Here is a 16,836-nt window from a genome sequence, read left to right as displayed (position 1 = left end):
CCATCCTGTATTATTATTTTTAACTTTCATTGTAAATATTAATATTGAATTTTATATATGAACTAAATAGGTCAAAAATATACTTACATTTGATCTAAACCATCCACACATAATTATATCAGTAGACGAGGTTGAACAGGTTAGTGTAGTTTCACAGTTCACTGTTAGTTGTACTTGTTCATGATCCCCAACACTCTTGCATATGAGAACTTGTTCTCAACTAGCCTACCTGGTTAAATAAAGGTGAAATTATGTGAGTATGAAATTCCTCTCTTTCTGAGCATATGAGTCCGTTTAACCCTCCCCTTCCTGTGACCATATGGCCGTGTCTGCGTGAGAGACTAGAGATACTGTATCTCAACAGAGCAGACAACTGTTGCAAAGATAATGTCAAACTGACACACACAGAAAGAGCGTTTTCCGCATTGATAATGTTGTGTGCCTTGTAATCCTATGCATTTTACAAAGTGGGTTTTCCCCAACTAAAACCGCATTTTTAATGGTCTATATATACTCCTTAACTCCCGTGTATGATATATGGAATAAGACATTCAATAACTCAATCCATATTGTGTTTTCTATTTGCATTTATACTGTAATTAAACATGTATCAAGTTATCCCAAAAATCCTTTAATTCTGTGGATGATAATAATAATAATAATGGAACAAGTATTACGCATCGAGGCCTATTTGCACTTCATTTTAGACATTTTTATAGACAAAAACAGTGTCTAGGATAGACAAAGTTAAATTGGGATTTACCTAGATAATCTATTGACTAAAGGGGCGTGACGGAGACTGCGCAATCGTCATCTGGAAAGTTCTCTCATGAGGAGAGTTGGCTAAAGTTTTGCTCCGCGAGAAAAAAGTATAATATCGGATGCTGGTTCTCTCAACTGGGATGTGTACACCACGGTTGAGTATAGTCGGATAGGGGTTCTCTCAACGGGGATGTCAACGCCACCTTTGAGTATGAGCTATATACATTTGATGGTAAGTTTCTTTCTTCACGCGACACTTGTGTCAGTCGGTGGGATCAAATTGACTGGGAACATTGTTCACACACTGCACGTAGCGATGCCATTCACAAGCCAATGAAACTATCGATGTTGGCCTAATTTTGATCCAAATATATTCTAAGATAAAAAATAAAAAAAATCTTCAGAATCGATGCGCCATGTGGTCGGGCAGAAAGAATGTCGCGTAAACATGCCAAGGGAAAGGCATCATAAAGGTGTGACATTTTTGTGTGGCGCCGGTTGAAGCCGGTGTAGCCTACTGCTTGACTAAAGGGCCTATCATAGTACCAAACGTGTACACATATACACAGCAGTGTTTAATTCTCAGCGCAGCTCAAGCAATTTCTCAAACTGTCAACACATTCAAATGAATAGAGGACGCGTTGGTTGGGAGTTTTGGTCTCAGAGCCGCATACTTAGTCCGGTGTCCCATTGTGAAACATCGAGTAAATCATCGTCGCTGAGATGCGATAGTTGTGACATAGGTACGCGGCTCTGTGACCACCATACACGGGGAACACACAGCCAGAATCCACAACTCCCAACCAACAGGTATCCAGGTGGCATACATTTCCGCTATTCATTTAAGTGTCTTGACAGTTCACACAGAGATTTTTTTATATAAGAAATGTCTTGCTGCATTTTGTAAATGCAGATCTAAAATTCTTATTGTAATTTCTGCTTGGCATCAGACACATTATGTGCTTCAGTTGCACTTCTCCACTTGGACGAGGATACATAAACAGGCATTCTATTAGCAGACAGCTAATAGCTAGAATGTTAATTTCTGTCCATTAAGGTTATTTTAGAGAATTTGGCAGTGTGTTCAACTGGCCTCAACCGCATATCGCGTGTAACCATGCCAGCCTAGGACCTGCACACTTTTCTCAGGTAAAATGCCATATTAACTTCAAGCAAAACATTAGGAAATGTAGCTGGCTACACACTTTCTATGATAAACATTATAAATATGATGACCATGCATAGTGTTAGCAAAAGTAGCTTTATTTCATTGCAAGCAATATAAAACACATGAAATGGTTTAAAAGTTGTTTTTTTTTTTTTTATGATCTGCATTTTGAAAATGTAGATTTCTGAACACCTCCTGGCATTAGACAAGTATAAATGCTGACGATCCAATATTCTAGAACACTGTTGTACATACTCATACATGTTTTTTAATCTGATATGCCCTTAAAGTTGTGCAGTTTGTGTACCTCATGCTTAAAATGTTATATATTACAATGAGGTGGCTGCTCCATACGGTAGTCTATGCCTATATTTTATTTCCCAGGTGTGCACCTGTTGAAAAATGGCAACAACATATCCTTTAATTTCAACTCTAATCAAATGGTATCTTTTTACAGGGAACAAGGTCGTAGAATATCTACTATGGGGGAAACATGTCATCTTGTGTTCTGTGTAAAATAACTAACCATTATGATCTAATTGTGAAAAGTGATGACTCTGATTACCTACTAAAGTAGCACACCACTCTGTGGCCACAGCTACAGCTATCATCAAGTCACGGAAATCCCAGACTTCCCATCGGCCTAGGGAGACTAGTTATCAAGCATCTCAGAGCAGGAGTGGTGAAGTCCCTCTATCCATGTGATCTTATTCATTAAGACCTTAAAAGGCAAAACTGTTTCTAGATTAGCACCCCCACTCTGAGAAGTTTGATGTTCAGTGCATTTGAAAAGTATTCAGACCCCTTGACTTTTTCCACATTTTGTTACGCTACAGCCTTTTTCTAAAATTGATCAAATTGTTATTTTCCCTTCATCAACCTACATACAATACCCCATAATGACAAAGCAAAAAATGATATTTAGACATTTTTGCTAATTGATTACACATTTTTTTATAGAAATATCACATTTACATAAGTATTCAGACCCTTTATTCAGTACTTTGTTGGGGCACCTTTGGTAGCGATTACAGCCTTAAGTCTTCTTGGGTATGGCGCTACAAGCTTGGCACACCAGGGGAGTTTTTTTCCCATTCTTCTCTGAAGATCCTCTCAAGCCCTGTCAGGTTGGATGGGGAGCGTGGCTGCACAGCTATTTTCAGGTCTCTTCAGAGATGTTAGATCGGGTTCAAGTCCGGGCTCTGGCTGGGGCACTCAAGGACTTTGAGAGACTTGTCCCGAAGCCACTCCTTCGTTGTCTTGGCTGTGTGGTTAGGGTCGTTGTCTTGGCTGTGTGCTTAGGGTCGTTGTCTTGGCTGTGTGCTTAGGGTCGTTGTCTTGGCTGTGTGCTTAGGGTCGTTGTCTTGGCTGTGTGCTTAGGGTCGTTGGCTTGGCTGTGTGCTTAGGGTCGTTGGCTTGGCTGTGTGCTTAGGGTCGTTGTCTTGGCTGTGTGCTTCGGGTAGTTGTCCGCTCTGGAGCAGGTTGTGATCAAAATTCTCTCTTCACTTTTCTCTGTTCATCTTTTACCCTTTTTCTCATCAATCTACACACTACCCCATAATGAAAAAGTGAAAACAGGTTTTTAGATATGTTTGCCAAATGTATTAAAAATAAGACAGAAATATCTTATTTACATAAATATTGAGACATTTTGATATGGGACTTGAAATTGAGCTCAGGTGAATCCTGTTTCCATTGGTCATCCTTGAGATGTTTCTACAACTTAATTTGAGTCAACCAGGGCGACAGTTCACTTTCCAACAAGACAACGACCCTAACCACACAGCCAAGACAACGCAGGAGTGGTTTCGGGACAAGTCTCTGAATGTCCTTGAGTAGTCCAGCAAGAGCCCGGATTTGAACCCGATGGAACATCTCTGGAGAGACCTGAAAATAGCTGTGCAGCGGCGCTCCCCAATCAACCTGACGGAAAAGAATGCGAGAAATTCCCCAAATACAGGTGTGCCAAGCTTGTAGCGTCATACCCAAGAAGACTTGACTGTAATTGCTGCCAAAGGTGCCCCAACAAAGTACTGAATAAAGGGTCTGGATACTTATTTAAATGTGATATTTCCAGGGTTTAATTTAGCTAAAACTTCTACAAACCTGTTGTTGCTATGTCATTATGGGGTATTGTGTAGATTGAGAGGGGGGGGGGGGGGGGGGGGACAAATTAATACATTTTAGAATCAGGCTGTAATGTGGAAAAAGGTAAGGGATCTGAATACTTTCCGAATGCACTGTATACAGCCTCTGGGCTACAACTCAAGCAAATGTGTTTAAAGTTCAAGATGTTTGCATCGGTTGTTATATTGTGCTGTAGGAGGTTGTATATCTCTGACACTACCACATGTGTTATTATCACAAATGTGGGTCAAGTTATTAAGCTTTCATGGCAGGAGAATGTTTCCAATATATGACATTGTTTGTCACTGATCCTATTTACTCATTTATGAAGGATTTAAATCAGTTGAGGTTGTACTCAAGAATACTTGTTTATTAGCCTCAGTGCCTTCTCAAAAGTAGGCCTGTATAGTTTTTGTATTTTATTAGCGGCTAAAGCAGAAGCTACTGCAAAATGAAAAAAAATAGCTGTATTTCGTTTGAATGCATTCAGTTGTGCAACTGAGTAGGTATCCCCTTTCCTCTTCCTCGGATTAAACCAGATCGAACGTTCGAAAATACACAACATGAATGTAGAAGTGGGCCTGCATCACAAGGAAAGACCTACATTTAAAATAAATAAACCTTATGCCTTAAAGCCCCATTGGAGTCAAAACGTGATTTTCTGTGTTTTATATACGCTGATTATACCAAACATGAGTTACACCTTCTTAATACTGAGTTGCCCCACCCCCCCCCCCCAATTTGCCCTCAGAACAGCCTCAATTCACAGGGACATGGGTGGTGAACCATTCTTGATACACACGGGTCACTGTTGAGTGTGAACCCCAGCAGCGTTGCAGTTCTTTACATACTCAAACCGGTGCGCCTGGCACCTACTACACTGTTCAAAGGCACTTACATATTTTGTCTTGCCCATTCACCCTCTGAATGGCACACATACACAATCCATGTCTCAAGCCTTATAAATCCTCCTTCAACCTGTGTCCTCCCCTTCATCTACACTGGTTTTAAGTGGATTCAAAAAGTGACATCAATAAGGGATCATAGCTTTCACAAGGATTCACCTGGTCAGTCTGTCATGGAAAGGGTAACATCTAATTATGGTCTCCTGGAAACACTGACCAACCCTGTCAATAATTCCTCCCTGGTTTATTCATTCGTTTTCATTCGTTTTCAAACAACAAAATATTCAAGGTGCTGCCCACTATATTCCAACTATAGAATTAGAATAATCATTATATTCTGTGATTCCAACAGTTCACCAATTATATGGGCTTAGATTTTTTTGCCCATATCATGCTGCGTGGCACAGTGTGGACGTTTCTAATAAAAGTGCAGAAATGGTTTAAAATGATGAATGATCTTTGTTTGGAGTTGGATTGAACAGTATAGATGGAGAAAGCCCCATTTGAAATCACTTATAATTTGTGTTGCCACCCTATGGTCATGAACTTCTCATAAAGCATATTTAGAACTTTTATTATCCAAAAACATAAAATATCGTCAAATACCATCATACCGTCAAATATTGTGAAATGATATTTTGTCCATATTTCCCAGCTGTACTATATGAGGTTGGAATAATATTGTGAAAATTATGATAATGCCCTTTTAGTTTAAGAGCTGTTTGAATAGACTGCCTGAAATTTCAGCCTGTTTTGGTGGGATGGAGTTTTGGCCTTCCATGGTGCCATCACCAGGCGGTAAATTGAGTTAATAAACCAATAAAAAAGACTGTTCCAAACCTCTCTGCCAATAACAGCTCATTTTCTTCTCTTACATTGGAATCCTTTGTTCTACTGCTACAATTGTTTTGTCTAAGCAGGTCCTGATATCCTCATCTCACAGCACCAATGTTCTGTAAACACCAGAGAGAATCCCACAACATCAGAAAGTCAATGTTTCACACGATACAATAATCATCTGTGTCCTCTGTTCTTCCGTCTGACGAGTCTAGCGACCCTCATCTTTGCACAAAGACACTGGCAGAATCATCAAATCAAAGTTTAATGGTCACATGCACATATTTAGCAGATGTTATTGCTGGTGTAGGAACACAAGCATTTCACTAACTCCAGTGCAGTAGTATCTAACAATTCACAACAATACACAAATCTAAAAGTAAAAGAATGGAAATGATAAATATTAGATCGAGCAATGTCAGTGGCATTGACTAAAATACAGTAGAATAGAATACAGTATATACGTATGAGATGGGTAAAGCAATATGTAAACATTATTAAAGTGACTAGTGTTCCATTATTAAAGTGGCAGTGAATCCAAGTCTATGTATATAGGGCAGTCGCAGTGTTGCATAACCGGGTGGAAGCCGGCTAGTGATGGCTATTTAACAGTCTGATAGCCTTGAGATAGAAGCTGTTTTTCAGTATCTCGGTTCCAGCTTTCATGCACCTGTACTGACCTCGCCTTCTGGATGATAGCGGGGTGGACAGGCCGTGGCAGACCGCACCACCCTCTGGAGACCACTGCGGTTGCGGGCGGTGATACAGCCTGACAGGATGCTATTATCTACAGAAAGAATACATGCTGACATTCATATACAGTTGAAGTCGGAAGTTTACATACACTTTAGCCAAATACATTTAACTTATGGGCCGGGCCGTCCCACCTGGCCAACATCCGGTGAAATTGCAGTGCGCAAAATTCAAACTACAGAATTATAAATATTTAACCTTCATAAAATCACAAGTGTAATACAACAAAATAAAGCTTTTAACTTCTTGTTAATCCAGTCGCTGTATCAGATTTCAAAAAGGCTTTACGGCGAAAGCACACCATGCGATTATCTGAAGACAGCGCCCCGCATACAAAAGCATGAAAAACATATTTCAACCAGGCAGGTGCACCACAAGTCAGAAATAGCGATTATAATAAATGCCTTTGATGATCTTCTTCTGTTGGCACTCCAAAAGGTCACAGATACATCACAAATGGTCCTTTTGTTCGATAATGTCCTTCTTTATATCCATAAAAACTAATTTTAGCTGGCGCGCTTCCGTCAATAATCCACCCAGTTTTGCTCCATCAAAATGCGTACAAAATTAATCCCAAACGTTACTAATAAACTTTTCCAAACAAGTCAAACAACGTTTTTCCAAAAACCAGCATGAAACTCTAAAGACTGACATCTAGTGGAAGCCCTAGAAACTGCAATCTGGGAGAATTTAGTCTTATAATAAAGGTGACAGCCATTGAAAACAGTGGTAGGCTGAATTGTTTTTTTGGGGGGGTGGTTTGTCCTCTGGGTTTCGCCTGTCATATCAGTTCTGTTATACTCATAGATATAATTTTAACAGTTTTAGAAACTTTAGAGTGTTTTCTATCCAAATCTACCAATTATCTGCATATCTTAGCTTCTGGGTCTGAGTAACAGGCAGTTTACTTTGGGCACGCTTTTCATCCGGACGTGAAAATACTGCCCCCTACCCAAGAGGTTAAACTCAGTTTTTCACAATTCCTTACATTTAATCCTGGTAATTCCCTGTTTTAGGTCAGTTAGGATCACCACTTTATTTAAGAATGTGAATTGTCAGAATAATAGTAGAGAGAGTTATGTATTTCAGCTTTTATTTCTTTCATCACATTCCCAGTGGTTCAAAAGTATACATACACTCAATTGTCCATTTGGAAGACCCATTTGCAACCAAGCTTTAACTTCCTGACTGATGTCTTGAGATGTTGCTTCAATATATCCACATCATTTTCTTTCCTCATGATGCCATCTATTTTGTGAAGTGCACCAGTCCCTCCTGCAGCAAAGCACCCCCACAGCATTATGCTGCCATCCCCGTGCTTCATGGTTGGGATGGTGTTCTTCGGCTTGCAAGCCTCCCCCTTTTTCCTCCGAACATAACGATGGTCAGTATGGCCAAACAGTTCTATTTTTGATTCATCAGACCCGAGGACATTTCTTCAAAAAGTATGATCTTTGTCCCCATGTGCAGTTGCAAACTATAACTCGTTTTACTATGGCTATAGATACTTTTGTACCTGTTTCCTACAGCATCTTCACAAGGTCCTTTGCTGTTGTTCTGGGATTGATTTGCACTTTTTGCACCACAGCACGTTCATCTCTAGGACACAGAACGCGTCTCCTTCCTGAGCGGTATGATGGCTGTGTGGTCCCATGGTGTTAAATTCTTACATACTATTGTTTGTACAGATGAACGTGGTACCTTCAGGCATTTGGAAATTGCTCCCAAGGAAGAACTAGATTTGTGGAGGTCTAAAATGTTTTTTTCTGAGGTCTTGGCTGATTTCTTTTGATTTTCCCATGATGTCAAGCAAAGAGGCACTGAGTTTGAAGTTAGGCATTGAAATACTACCACAGGTACACCTTCAATTGACTCAAATGATGTCAATTAGCCTATCAGAAGCTTCTTAAGCCATGGCATAATTTTCTGGAATTTTCCAAGCTGTGTATGTAAACTTCTGACCCACTGGAATTGTGATTAAGTGAAATAATCTGTCTGTAAACAATTGTTGGAAAAATTAATTGTCATGCACAAAGTATATGTCATAATCAACTTGCCAAAACTATAGTTTGTTAACAAAATGTATGGTTTGGTTGAAAAACAAGTTTTAATGACTCCAACCTAAGTGTATGTAAACTTCCGACTTCAACTGTATATGGCTACTATAACACGACTAAGGGCTGTTCTTACGTACGATGCAAAGCTGAGTGCCTGGATATAGCCCGTAGCTGTGGTATAATGGCCATACATCACAAACCATTGAGGTACCTTATTGCTGTTATAAACTGGTTTCCAACATAATTAGAGAAGTATTTACATGTTTTGTCATACCCATGGTATACGGTCTGATATACCACGGCTGTCAGCCAATCAGGATTCAGGGTTCGAATCATCCAGTTTATTATTCTGTCTAGCTGTCACGTAGCGTCTTGTCTGGAATGTGCTTGGGTTTTAATTTGTTCAGCAGGTTTGTAGGAAGGCCATATTTGGACATACTCCACTGTAATGTACAGGTGAATACAGGTTGCTAAATTGGGTGTGCCCATGTATCTTGTGACTCAACGGCAGTTCCAAAGGGATTAGTGGGGAAATTGCAAACACCGTCCTTATTTGTCTTTAGCTGATAAATACAGTACACACACAGGCCTAGTTCAACCATATGAAGACCTAGGCTGTAGAACATTTCTACCTCATATTTACACTGGCAACATTATTTTTCAGTGATCTTATTAATTCAGCATGTGTCTGCTTGGAGATTAATTTAAACCCATTGGAACAGTTTCAAAATCATGTTTGTGTAACTACAGAAATGACTAATCAGTAGGCTTGCTTCACTTATAGTTGAAGTGACAGGGATAAGAAAGACAGGGTTTAACATATCTTCCATGTTCACTGTGTAAGAGGCTGCGTTTAGAGGCATCCCAATTCTGATCTTTTCCCAATTAATAGGAAGAGATCAGGATTGGGGTGCTTTTAAATGCAGCCTAAAATAACTACATTCTCAATGACTGGCAACTTGCTGATGTCTCATTTTCTACACATCACATTAAATGGCATATTCGTAATCAACCATGTCTAACTATTTAAGTGAGAGAGATTTATGAGCCGTCTCCAATATGGCCGTTGATGGAAATTCCCATCTATTGCTTCCCCTCTTCCACACCAGCTGAACTTTGTATTTGTTTTGCTAGAGAGTCAGTGGTGTGATCAGGAATGCAATTATATTGGTCCTGTTATTAAACCTAAGTCTTGCAAACTATGATGTCATTTGAACAAGGAGCTCTGTATGTACAAAAGCTAAGAAATTGCTTTGCTAACAAGGTTTGGATGATCTCCAAAATATTCTGGGATTGTGATTTTTGCCCTTCCCTGGTTACTCATTAATATGGAACCTAGAGGTATTCCCGGTTTTATTGTAAAGTCAATAATGTCATTGTACTGTGTAGACCTACACTGTTTCCTGTGCATATGACAAAAAAAGTTAGATTTGATAATGCCATATTGTGAGACAATAAATAACTAGCTCTACAATGCAGATTTGCTAACCCACTTTGATTACACTTTGCTTAGATGCTATGGGTGTCTACAGGAAACAAGGGGACAACTGGATGACAGTGTGTTTTTAATACAAGCTGTTCATCTTTATCTAAGGTTGTCCTCATCTGGGCCCTCAACCCCATGGCGGCAGCTCAATCTGGCCTTGAGTTGACACAGACAGGAGGCAGCGTCAGGAACAGGAAACAGCGGGACATCTCATGCAGGGAAAACCTGGAGTACCCACATGACAACATCTGCTGTTTGAATTGCCCAGCTGGTGAGACAAATGAAGATTTGAGATCCACAGTGTATGCATCCGAAATGGTACCCTATGCTATTCCTTATATAGTGCACTACCTGTGACCAGAGCCCTATGGGCCTTGGTCTAAAGTAGTGTACTATATAGGGAATAGGGTGCTATTTGGGACTTAGCTAGTCACAAGCTGAAATCCATAATAGGAACTACTGAAGCAAGTTTGACCTTGTAATGACTCCGGTTATATGGCTACAGTAATGAATATTCAGTTGACCTTCAAGTGTCTGCTTTATGTACAGGTAGACAACTGTTGTTTCTCTATGGCCTCAGGTAAATATGTCAAAGCGTACTGCACGGGTGCCTTGGAGAAAGGAACATGTGAGGACTGTGACCTCGACACATACACAGAGCATGATAACGGACTGCCACAGTGCTTAAAGTGCACTAAGTGTCGCTCAGGTAAATTCTATTTGACGATGGCGTTATGCCATTTAAAATGAATGACAAAACAGAGCCGACATCAGGAGTTCTACTCTGTGATGCTTTATGAATGCAGGCCATGCTCTTTGCGTCAACATGCCAAACTCTGTGTTCCTGTCACAGATCAGGTAACCACAAAGACATGCACCATCACTCAGAACACAGAGTGCCAGTGTAAACCAGGGTATTTCTGTGCCCCTGACCAAGCCTGCGAGGTGTGCAAAAAGTGCTCAAGGTAGGTCCATATAATATTTGAGCTTACTCACTGATACTTGACAAACTAACTTCCATTTGATTTTCATTAAACATTACAAAATGAAGAATGTTCACCTTACACATTCCATATCTTTTTATTTTCAAAATGTATTTTTGTTGAAACCCTCCTCTTCTCCCAGATGTAAAGACAATGAGGTGAGGGTGAAGAACTGCACCACTACGTCCAACACGGTCTGTGAGACCAGACTGCCCACATCCAGCACCATCTCAGGTAAAACTCCAGGCCCAGGTACAGCATACATCACCTTGCTACATGCTCTGTTGTGTCGTTATTTTTGTAAATATTATTAATGTTGAATGTATTTGATAATTGACTTTCTGAATATAAAGGGACAATCTGGGATTCAAACAGAAAACTGCTAACTTGGAAAACAGCAGAGGGATGTGGTTGTGACAATTTTCTCTCTATGGAAACAGTAGTTGTGATTGTGGTGGCAGTACTGGGTATCACTGCTGCACTTGCCAGTGTCTATTGGATGAGGCGAAAGCTCTTTAAAAGGACAGGTAAGGTCATTTTATATAAAATAAATACCTTTGCTTTCAATAGTGAAGGCTCAGGCTGTGTTCCAAATAGCACCCTATTCCATATATAGTGTACTACTTTTGGCCAGAGCCCTATATGCCCTGGTCAAAAGTAGTGCACTATAAAGAGAATGGGGTGCCATCCAGAGGACACATAGCCTCAAAGCTTTGAAGCTTACTGCGTCTTAAGGCTGTCAACAGAACAGTCAATATTGTACCTGGATGTGAAGTGCCGTGTCTGAGTCACATTTCCTCTGTTCCAGACACCCAGAATAATCCCAGTGCGACGCTAAAAGTTGTGGTGGTGCGTCAGTCAGTCTCATTCAAATGTTATTTTCACATTCACAGTGTCACTCAATCAGCACTGCATATCGAATTTGATTAATTCTGATAAAATTACTGAGAGATGAGCTGATAAAATTACACACACTTTGTGAGAACATGGCAACATTTTGTGAGAACATAATTTTTCATATTTTGCAGGATGATCAAAATAACAGGTCAATTGAGGAGAGGCAGAACAACCAGAATGCTGTGCTGGATGACACACAGCTCTATCCCTTGCTGGAGCAGACCCAGGCGGTGGGTGCCAAAGCCTCAGAGGATGAGGACAATGGACTGGGCGACAGTCTCCCCAACACCACCAACTCCTCCCAGTCCAGTCTGTCTGCACTACCCTCAGCCCCCCTCCCCAGATCCTCCCCGCTTCCCAGCCCTTCGGCCAAGAGGCAGCCTGGCTCTTCGGCTGGGGTGAGAGCAGCTGCTCTGGTCATGCTCAGGCTAACTTACCTTCCCCTGTCTTCCCCCAAGCTCTTTTCTAACTCCATCCTTATAGTTAATTTAGTACTCATCCTATTCTGGATCTGGTCTTACTTTCTATTCTCTGCTCCATTAACTTACTGTTTGTTGAAAGCCACAGTTGTCTGATGTATGATAGCATTAGTACACACACTTAATAATTAATCTTACGGTCAAATGGACGCTTAGCCACCATGTCCCATTTTGGAGTAGTGCTACTCCCTTTCCACCATCTTGACGAAGACTTACTAGGTCGGTCACCAGTCTTTTCTAGTGTGCATTTTTAGGCATGTTTTTGAAGATTTGCTGAACTATTGCTAATGGCCAAGCCCAAGCACAAACAGTGCCTTCAGAAAGTATTCAGACCCCTTGACTTATTCCACATTTTGTTGTGGATTAAATCCATTTTTTACTCTCACCCATCTACACACAATACCCCATAATGACAAAGTGAAAACATGTTTTTAGAAATGTTTGCTAATTTATTAAAAATGAAATACAGACATGTCTAATTTACATGAGACACCCCTGAGTCCGACTACAGCTGTAAGTCTCTAAGATATTTCCACACCTGGATTTTGCAATATTTGCACATTATTATTTTCACAATACTTCAAGCTGAGTTAGGAAGGACACCTGTATCTTTGTAGTGACTGGGTGTCTTGATACACCATCCAAAGTGTAATGAATAACTCCACCATCCTCAAAGGGATATTCAGTGTTTGCTTTTTTGCTTTTCTTTTTTTACCTAACTAGCAATAGGTGCCCTTTGCGAAGCATTGGAAAACCTCCCTGTTCTTTGTGGTTGAATCTGTGTTTGAAATGCACTGCTCGACAGAGGGACCTTACCTCTATACCACACACATACAGATAATTGTAAGGTAGTCATTCAAAAATCATGTTAAACACTTTGATTGCACATGGAGTAAGTCCATGCAACTTATTATGTGAGTTGAGCACATTTTTATTTCTGAACTTATTTAGGCTTGCAAAGGGGTTGAATGCTTATTGACTCAAGACATTTTAGATTTTCTTTTTTAAATGAATTTGCACAAAACATGTTTTGAAACACCCTATAATGTGGAACTATTTTGTTTTGGCCAGTGACAAAAAAACTAAGTTTAATCCATTTTCAATTCAGGCTGTAACACAACCAAATGTAGAAAAAGTCAAGGGGTGTCAATACTTTCTGAAGGCATTGTAAATGTGATTTATAGATGCACATGCAGGGTCAAGGAAGGGAAGCCCAGAGCTGTTGTAGAGGTCCTTCACCTACACCTCCTGCATGACCCTCCAAGAGTTAACTTCAGAGCTAGTGCACAGGCCTAATTAAGGAGCCAGACTTCTGTTTTAGGATTCATAACTGACCATGTTGTTTCTTTTATCTGTATTTCTTTTAGGAAAATGTCCTCATAAAACTGGTTCCTTTGAATGGTGAGAGTATACCCTCTATATTTTATGGTTTTAGACTAGTTAATAACATAAAATAATATGTATCCTAAGTTGATAATACACTATTGAATGGTGGGCTTTGATGTCATGGTCTTGACATGCCTTTTTGTTTTCAGGTGATGAGTCCTTGAAGAAAAGTTTTGAACTTTTTGAAGAGCTGGATGTTCACTACCATAACAGATTCTTCAGGCACATCGGACTCTCTGACAATGCTATAAAAAGCTCTACGCACCTTCATCCTGAAGATCGAGTCTATGAACTGTTGAAAGTATGGTTGGAGAAGGTGGGCATGGACGCTGACATGAATGACCTAATCAAAGCGTTACTTTATTTTGGCCAAAGGTTATCAGCAGAAAATATTATTTCAAAAGCCATTGAAAATGGTTATTATGAATATGCAGAAAATGAAGAGTGAATGTATGCCTGTGACAGGCATATTGGCTTGCTGTTGAGTAATTTCCTCTGTACAGTTTCACACAGTGAACTGTTAGGCTATGCACTGGCTAGTGACTAGAGCTGGTGGTGGATGTTTAGAGTTGAGTATCACAACTTCAGTACCCCTAACGGCACACATTTCTGTTTTAGCCCTGGACAAGCACACCTGATTCAACTTGTCAATTAATCATCAAGCTCTCAATGAGTTGAATCAGGTGAGTTTGTAATGGACTACAGCAAAAAGTTGTGCTTTTGGAGTTACTGGAGGACTGTTGCTGGGAAACACTGCTGTAGGGGAACGGGATAATATACACCGGATGTTGTCTACGCTGACATCATCGTGCCATTATGGAATGCACTGATCAAGGCATGGACAGGCCTGACTGTATTTTAACCCTATTACTTTTGACCAGGGCTCTGTTCAAAAGCAATGCACTATATAGGAAATAGGGTGGCATTTGGAAAGTACTCCCAGTGGTGTCTCTTGAAGAGTTGGCAATGAATGTAATACACCTATTTACACATGATCAAAAAATACAGGTAATTATGAGATTTAAAAATATATTTTGGTATTGTAGAGCAATTTATTGGTTGTTGTGGTTGTTTATTTGTATTGATGATGAACCTTGATACTTTTATCTCAATTTGACTTCATCAGGAAATGAAATGCTGTCACTGTCCACGATATTGCTACAAAGTTCTGTCTTAACACTGATGATAATGCCAAAGTTCCAGTTGCTCCTTAAGCAAAAAATGTATGTCGAGTTTTGTTTTTATTTTATTTTTTACAGATTTTGATTTATTTGAAGGATGTTTCAGTGTAACCAAGTGTTTAAAATGGCATTGACCATTTGGTATTTGTAAATGGGCAATGTTGATCAGGTCATGAGTTCAGAGCAGCTGGTTTCCACTAGGTGGCGCTATCTATGGAAATAATCGAGTCTTCTGCTGTCTAATGATGAGCTGCTATTCCCAGCCTGTAGTACTGTACACTGTATTTAGTGATGTAGTATTTAGCATATCCTTTTTAATGTTGATGGAATGAGTGAGGTTAGTCTCTCATGATTGCAAAAGACAATCTTCTCTACATTGTTAGCTATGTTCTTGTCTTCACAGATTGCCCCTCAAGACAGTTTCACTAACATTCAAGTATTTTCTTCATATTTCCTCTGTTACCGTTTACAGAATATTTCCTTGAGTTGAATCCAAAATGCAGTTGCCTTGCCAGTGTCAATTTTAATATAACATTTCACACGTGATGTATGTCAATATTTATTATTGTATGTCGCTGTTCTTTACAACTAAATATTATTATTTTTGATAAAGTATGGTAATGCGTCAGTTTTGAAATAAATATTATATTAAAATTTAAATGTTATGCCCTTTTCTAAATATGTCTAAATGTTCTTTGATGTCATAATTGTGTGTTATTCCAAAAGGTCATTCTGAATCAATAAATTGTCAGATTAATAATAGATTTATTTTGTATAGGTAGCTCTTTCAATTACATGTTGAATCTCAAAGTTGCTTTTAAAAAGAAAAACAAAATAACTATTTCACAAAACAAATGTAGGAGGATCTGGTAGTTCTTGGGTGATGGTCATCCACAGCTTTAGTACCTTTCTCAACTTCTTATCTTCTGTCTTGAGAGGAGGGAGCATAGATGGTACAGCCAGGCAGGGAGGTAGAGACATCTGACAGACAGGCCCCGGAGCTCTTCATCGGGCACCTTGTCATTTTCGATAGTCACAGCTCCTCTAGATCAGCACCCACCTGGGTGATGCTTCGGCAGCTGTAAAAAGTACTGGTAAGACCACCACACCTCAACAATAGAAGCAAGCCTGGACTCAGCACCTGTACTTGGTGTGAGGATGGCAAACAACACTTAATTTGACTTAAACCACTGCACCGCCAGGCAGCTCATCCAGCTGACTGGCATTACATTGTGCAATGCCAGAAGATTGGTGAGCTTCAGGAACCACCAACGCAGAGGCAAGACCATCCCGGAGAGAAAACAGAAATAGGCAGAGTGATGTGTCTTCGAACAGTGATGTTTATTCTCAGAATAATGTATTTTCTCAGAGCAGTTGTGTCTTCTCAGAACATGTGATAGTCCAGCAGGTGGCAGTGGCACACAGTTCCCTACAGGGAATGATTCTACCCATGTGTCTGTAGCAACAGGGAATGACCCTGCCCATGTGTCTGTAGCTACAAGGAATGACCCTACCCATGTGTCTAGTGACAGAGAATGACCTTACCCGGGAGTCTAGCTACAGGGAATGACCCTACCCGGGTCTATGTAGCTACAGGGAATGATTCTACCCATGTGTCTGTAGCAACAGGGAATGAAACTATCCATGTGTCTGTAGCTACAGGGAATATTCCTACCCATGTGTCAGCGGCAACAGGAACTGAGCAACAGGAGAGCACATCCTCCTCACAGAGCAAAACCAAAGCTGTGGAACTGGGGCAAGTCAGCCAAGCCACAGCTCTAGACCCTCCTGAGTCCATTACACATGGAGACTACT

At 40.1% G+C, this 16,836-nt stretch overlaps 1 protein-coding gene across 10 annotated transcripts; it reads left to right on the top strand.

The window, feature by feature from the left end:
* The first annotated feature begins 455 nt into the window (after positions 1-455).
* LOC110536280 (tumor necrosis factor receptor superfamily member 10B) lies at positions 456-15,681 on the top strand. Of its 10 annotated transcripts, none has more exons than XM_021621989.3 (10): positions 456-994; positions 10,204-10,366; positions 10,676-10,804; positions 10,949-11,060; positions 11,221-11,312; positions 11,522-11,605; positions 11,887-11,927; positions 12,107-12,373; positions 13,822-13,855; positions 13,990-15,681. In XM_021621989.3, the coding sequence occupies exons 1-10, from the start codon at positions 953-955 to the stop codon at positions 14,286-14,288; spliced, it is 1,263 nt and encodes a 420-aa protein (XP_021477664.2). In that variant the 5' UTR covers positions 456-952; the 3' UTR covers positions 14,289-15,681. The 10 variants fall into 10 exon arrangements, with proteins under 10 accessions (XP_021477664.2, XP_021477660.2, XP_021477665.2 ...); XM_021621985.3 differs by having other exon boundaries at positions 536-994; positions 11,221-11,330; positions 11,519-11,605; XM_021621990.3 differs by having other exon boundaries at positions 795-994; positions 11,221-11,330; positions 11,519-11,605; positions 12,107-12,205.
* Positions 15,682-16,836: the final 1,155 nt, after the last annotated feature.

This window comes from Oncorhynchus mykiss, chromosome 11, assembly GCF_057628025.1.
Source record: "Oncorhynchus mykiss isolate SJ-2025 chromosome 11, ASM5762802v1, whole genome shotgun sequence".
Taxonomy (NCBI): Eukaryota; Metazoa; Chordata; class Actinopteri; order Salmoniformes; family Salmonidae; genus Oncorhynchus; species Oncorhynchus mykiss.
Note: the sequence above shows the minus strand (reverse complement) of the source record. Positions and strands in the feature narration are given on the sequence as shown.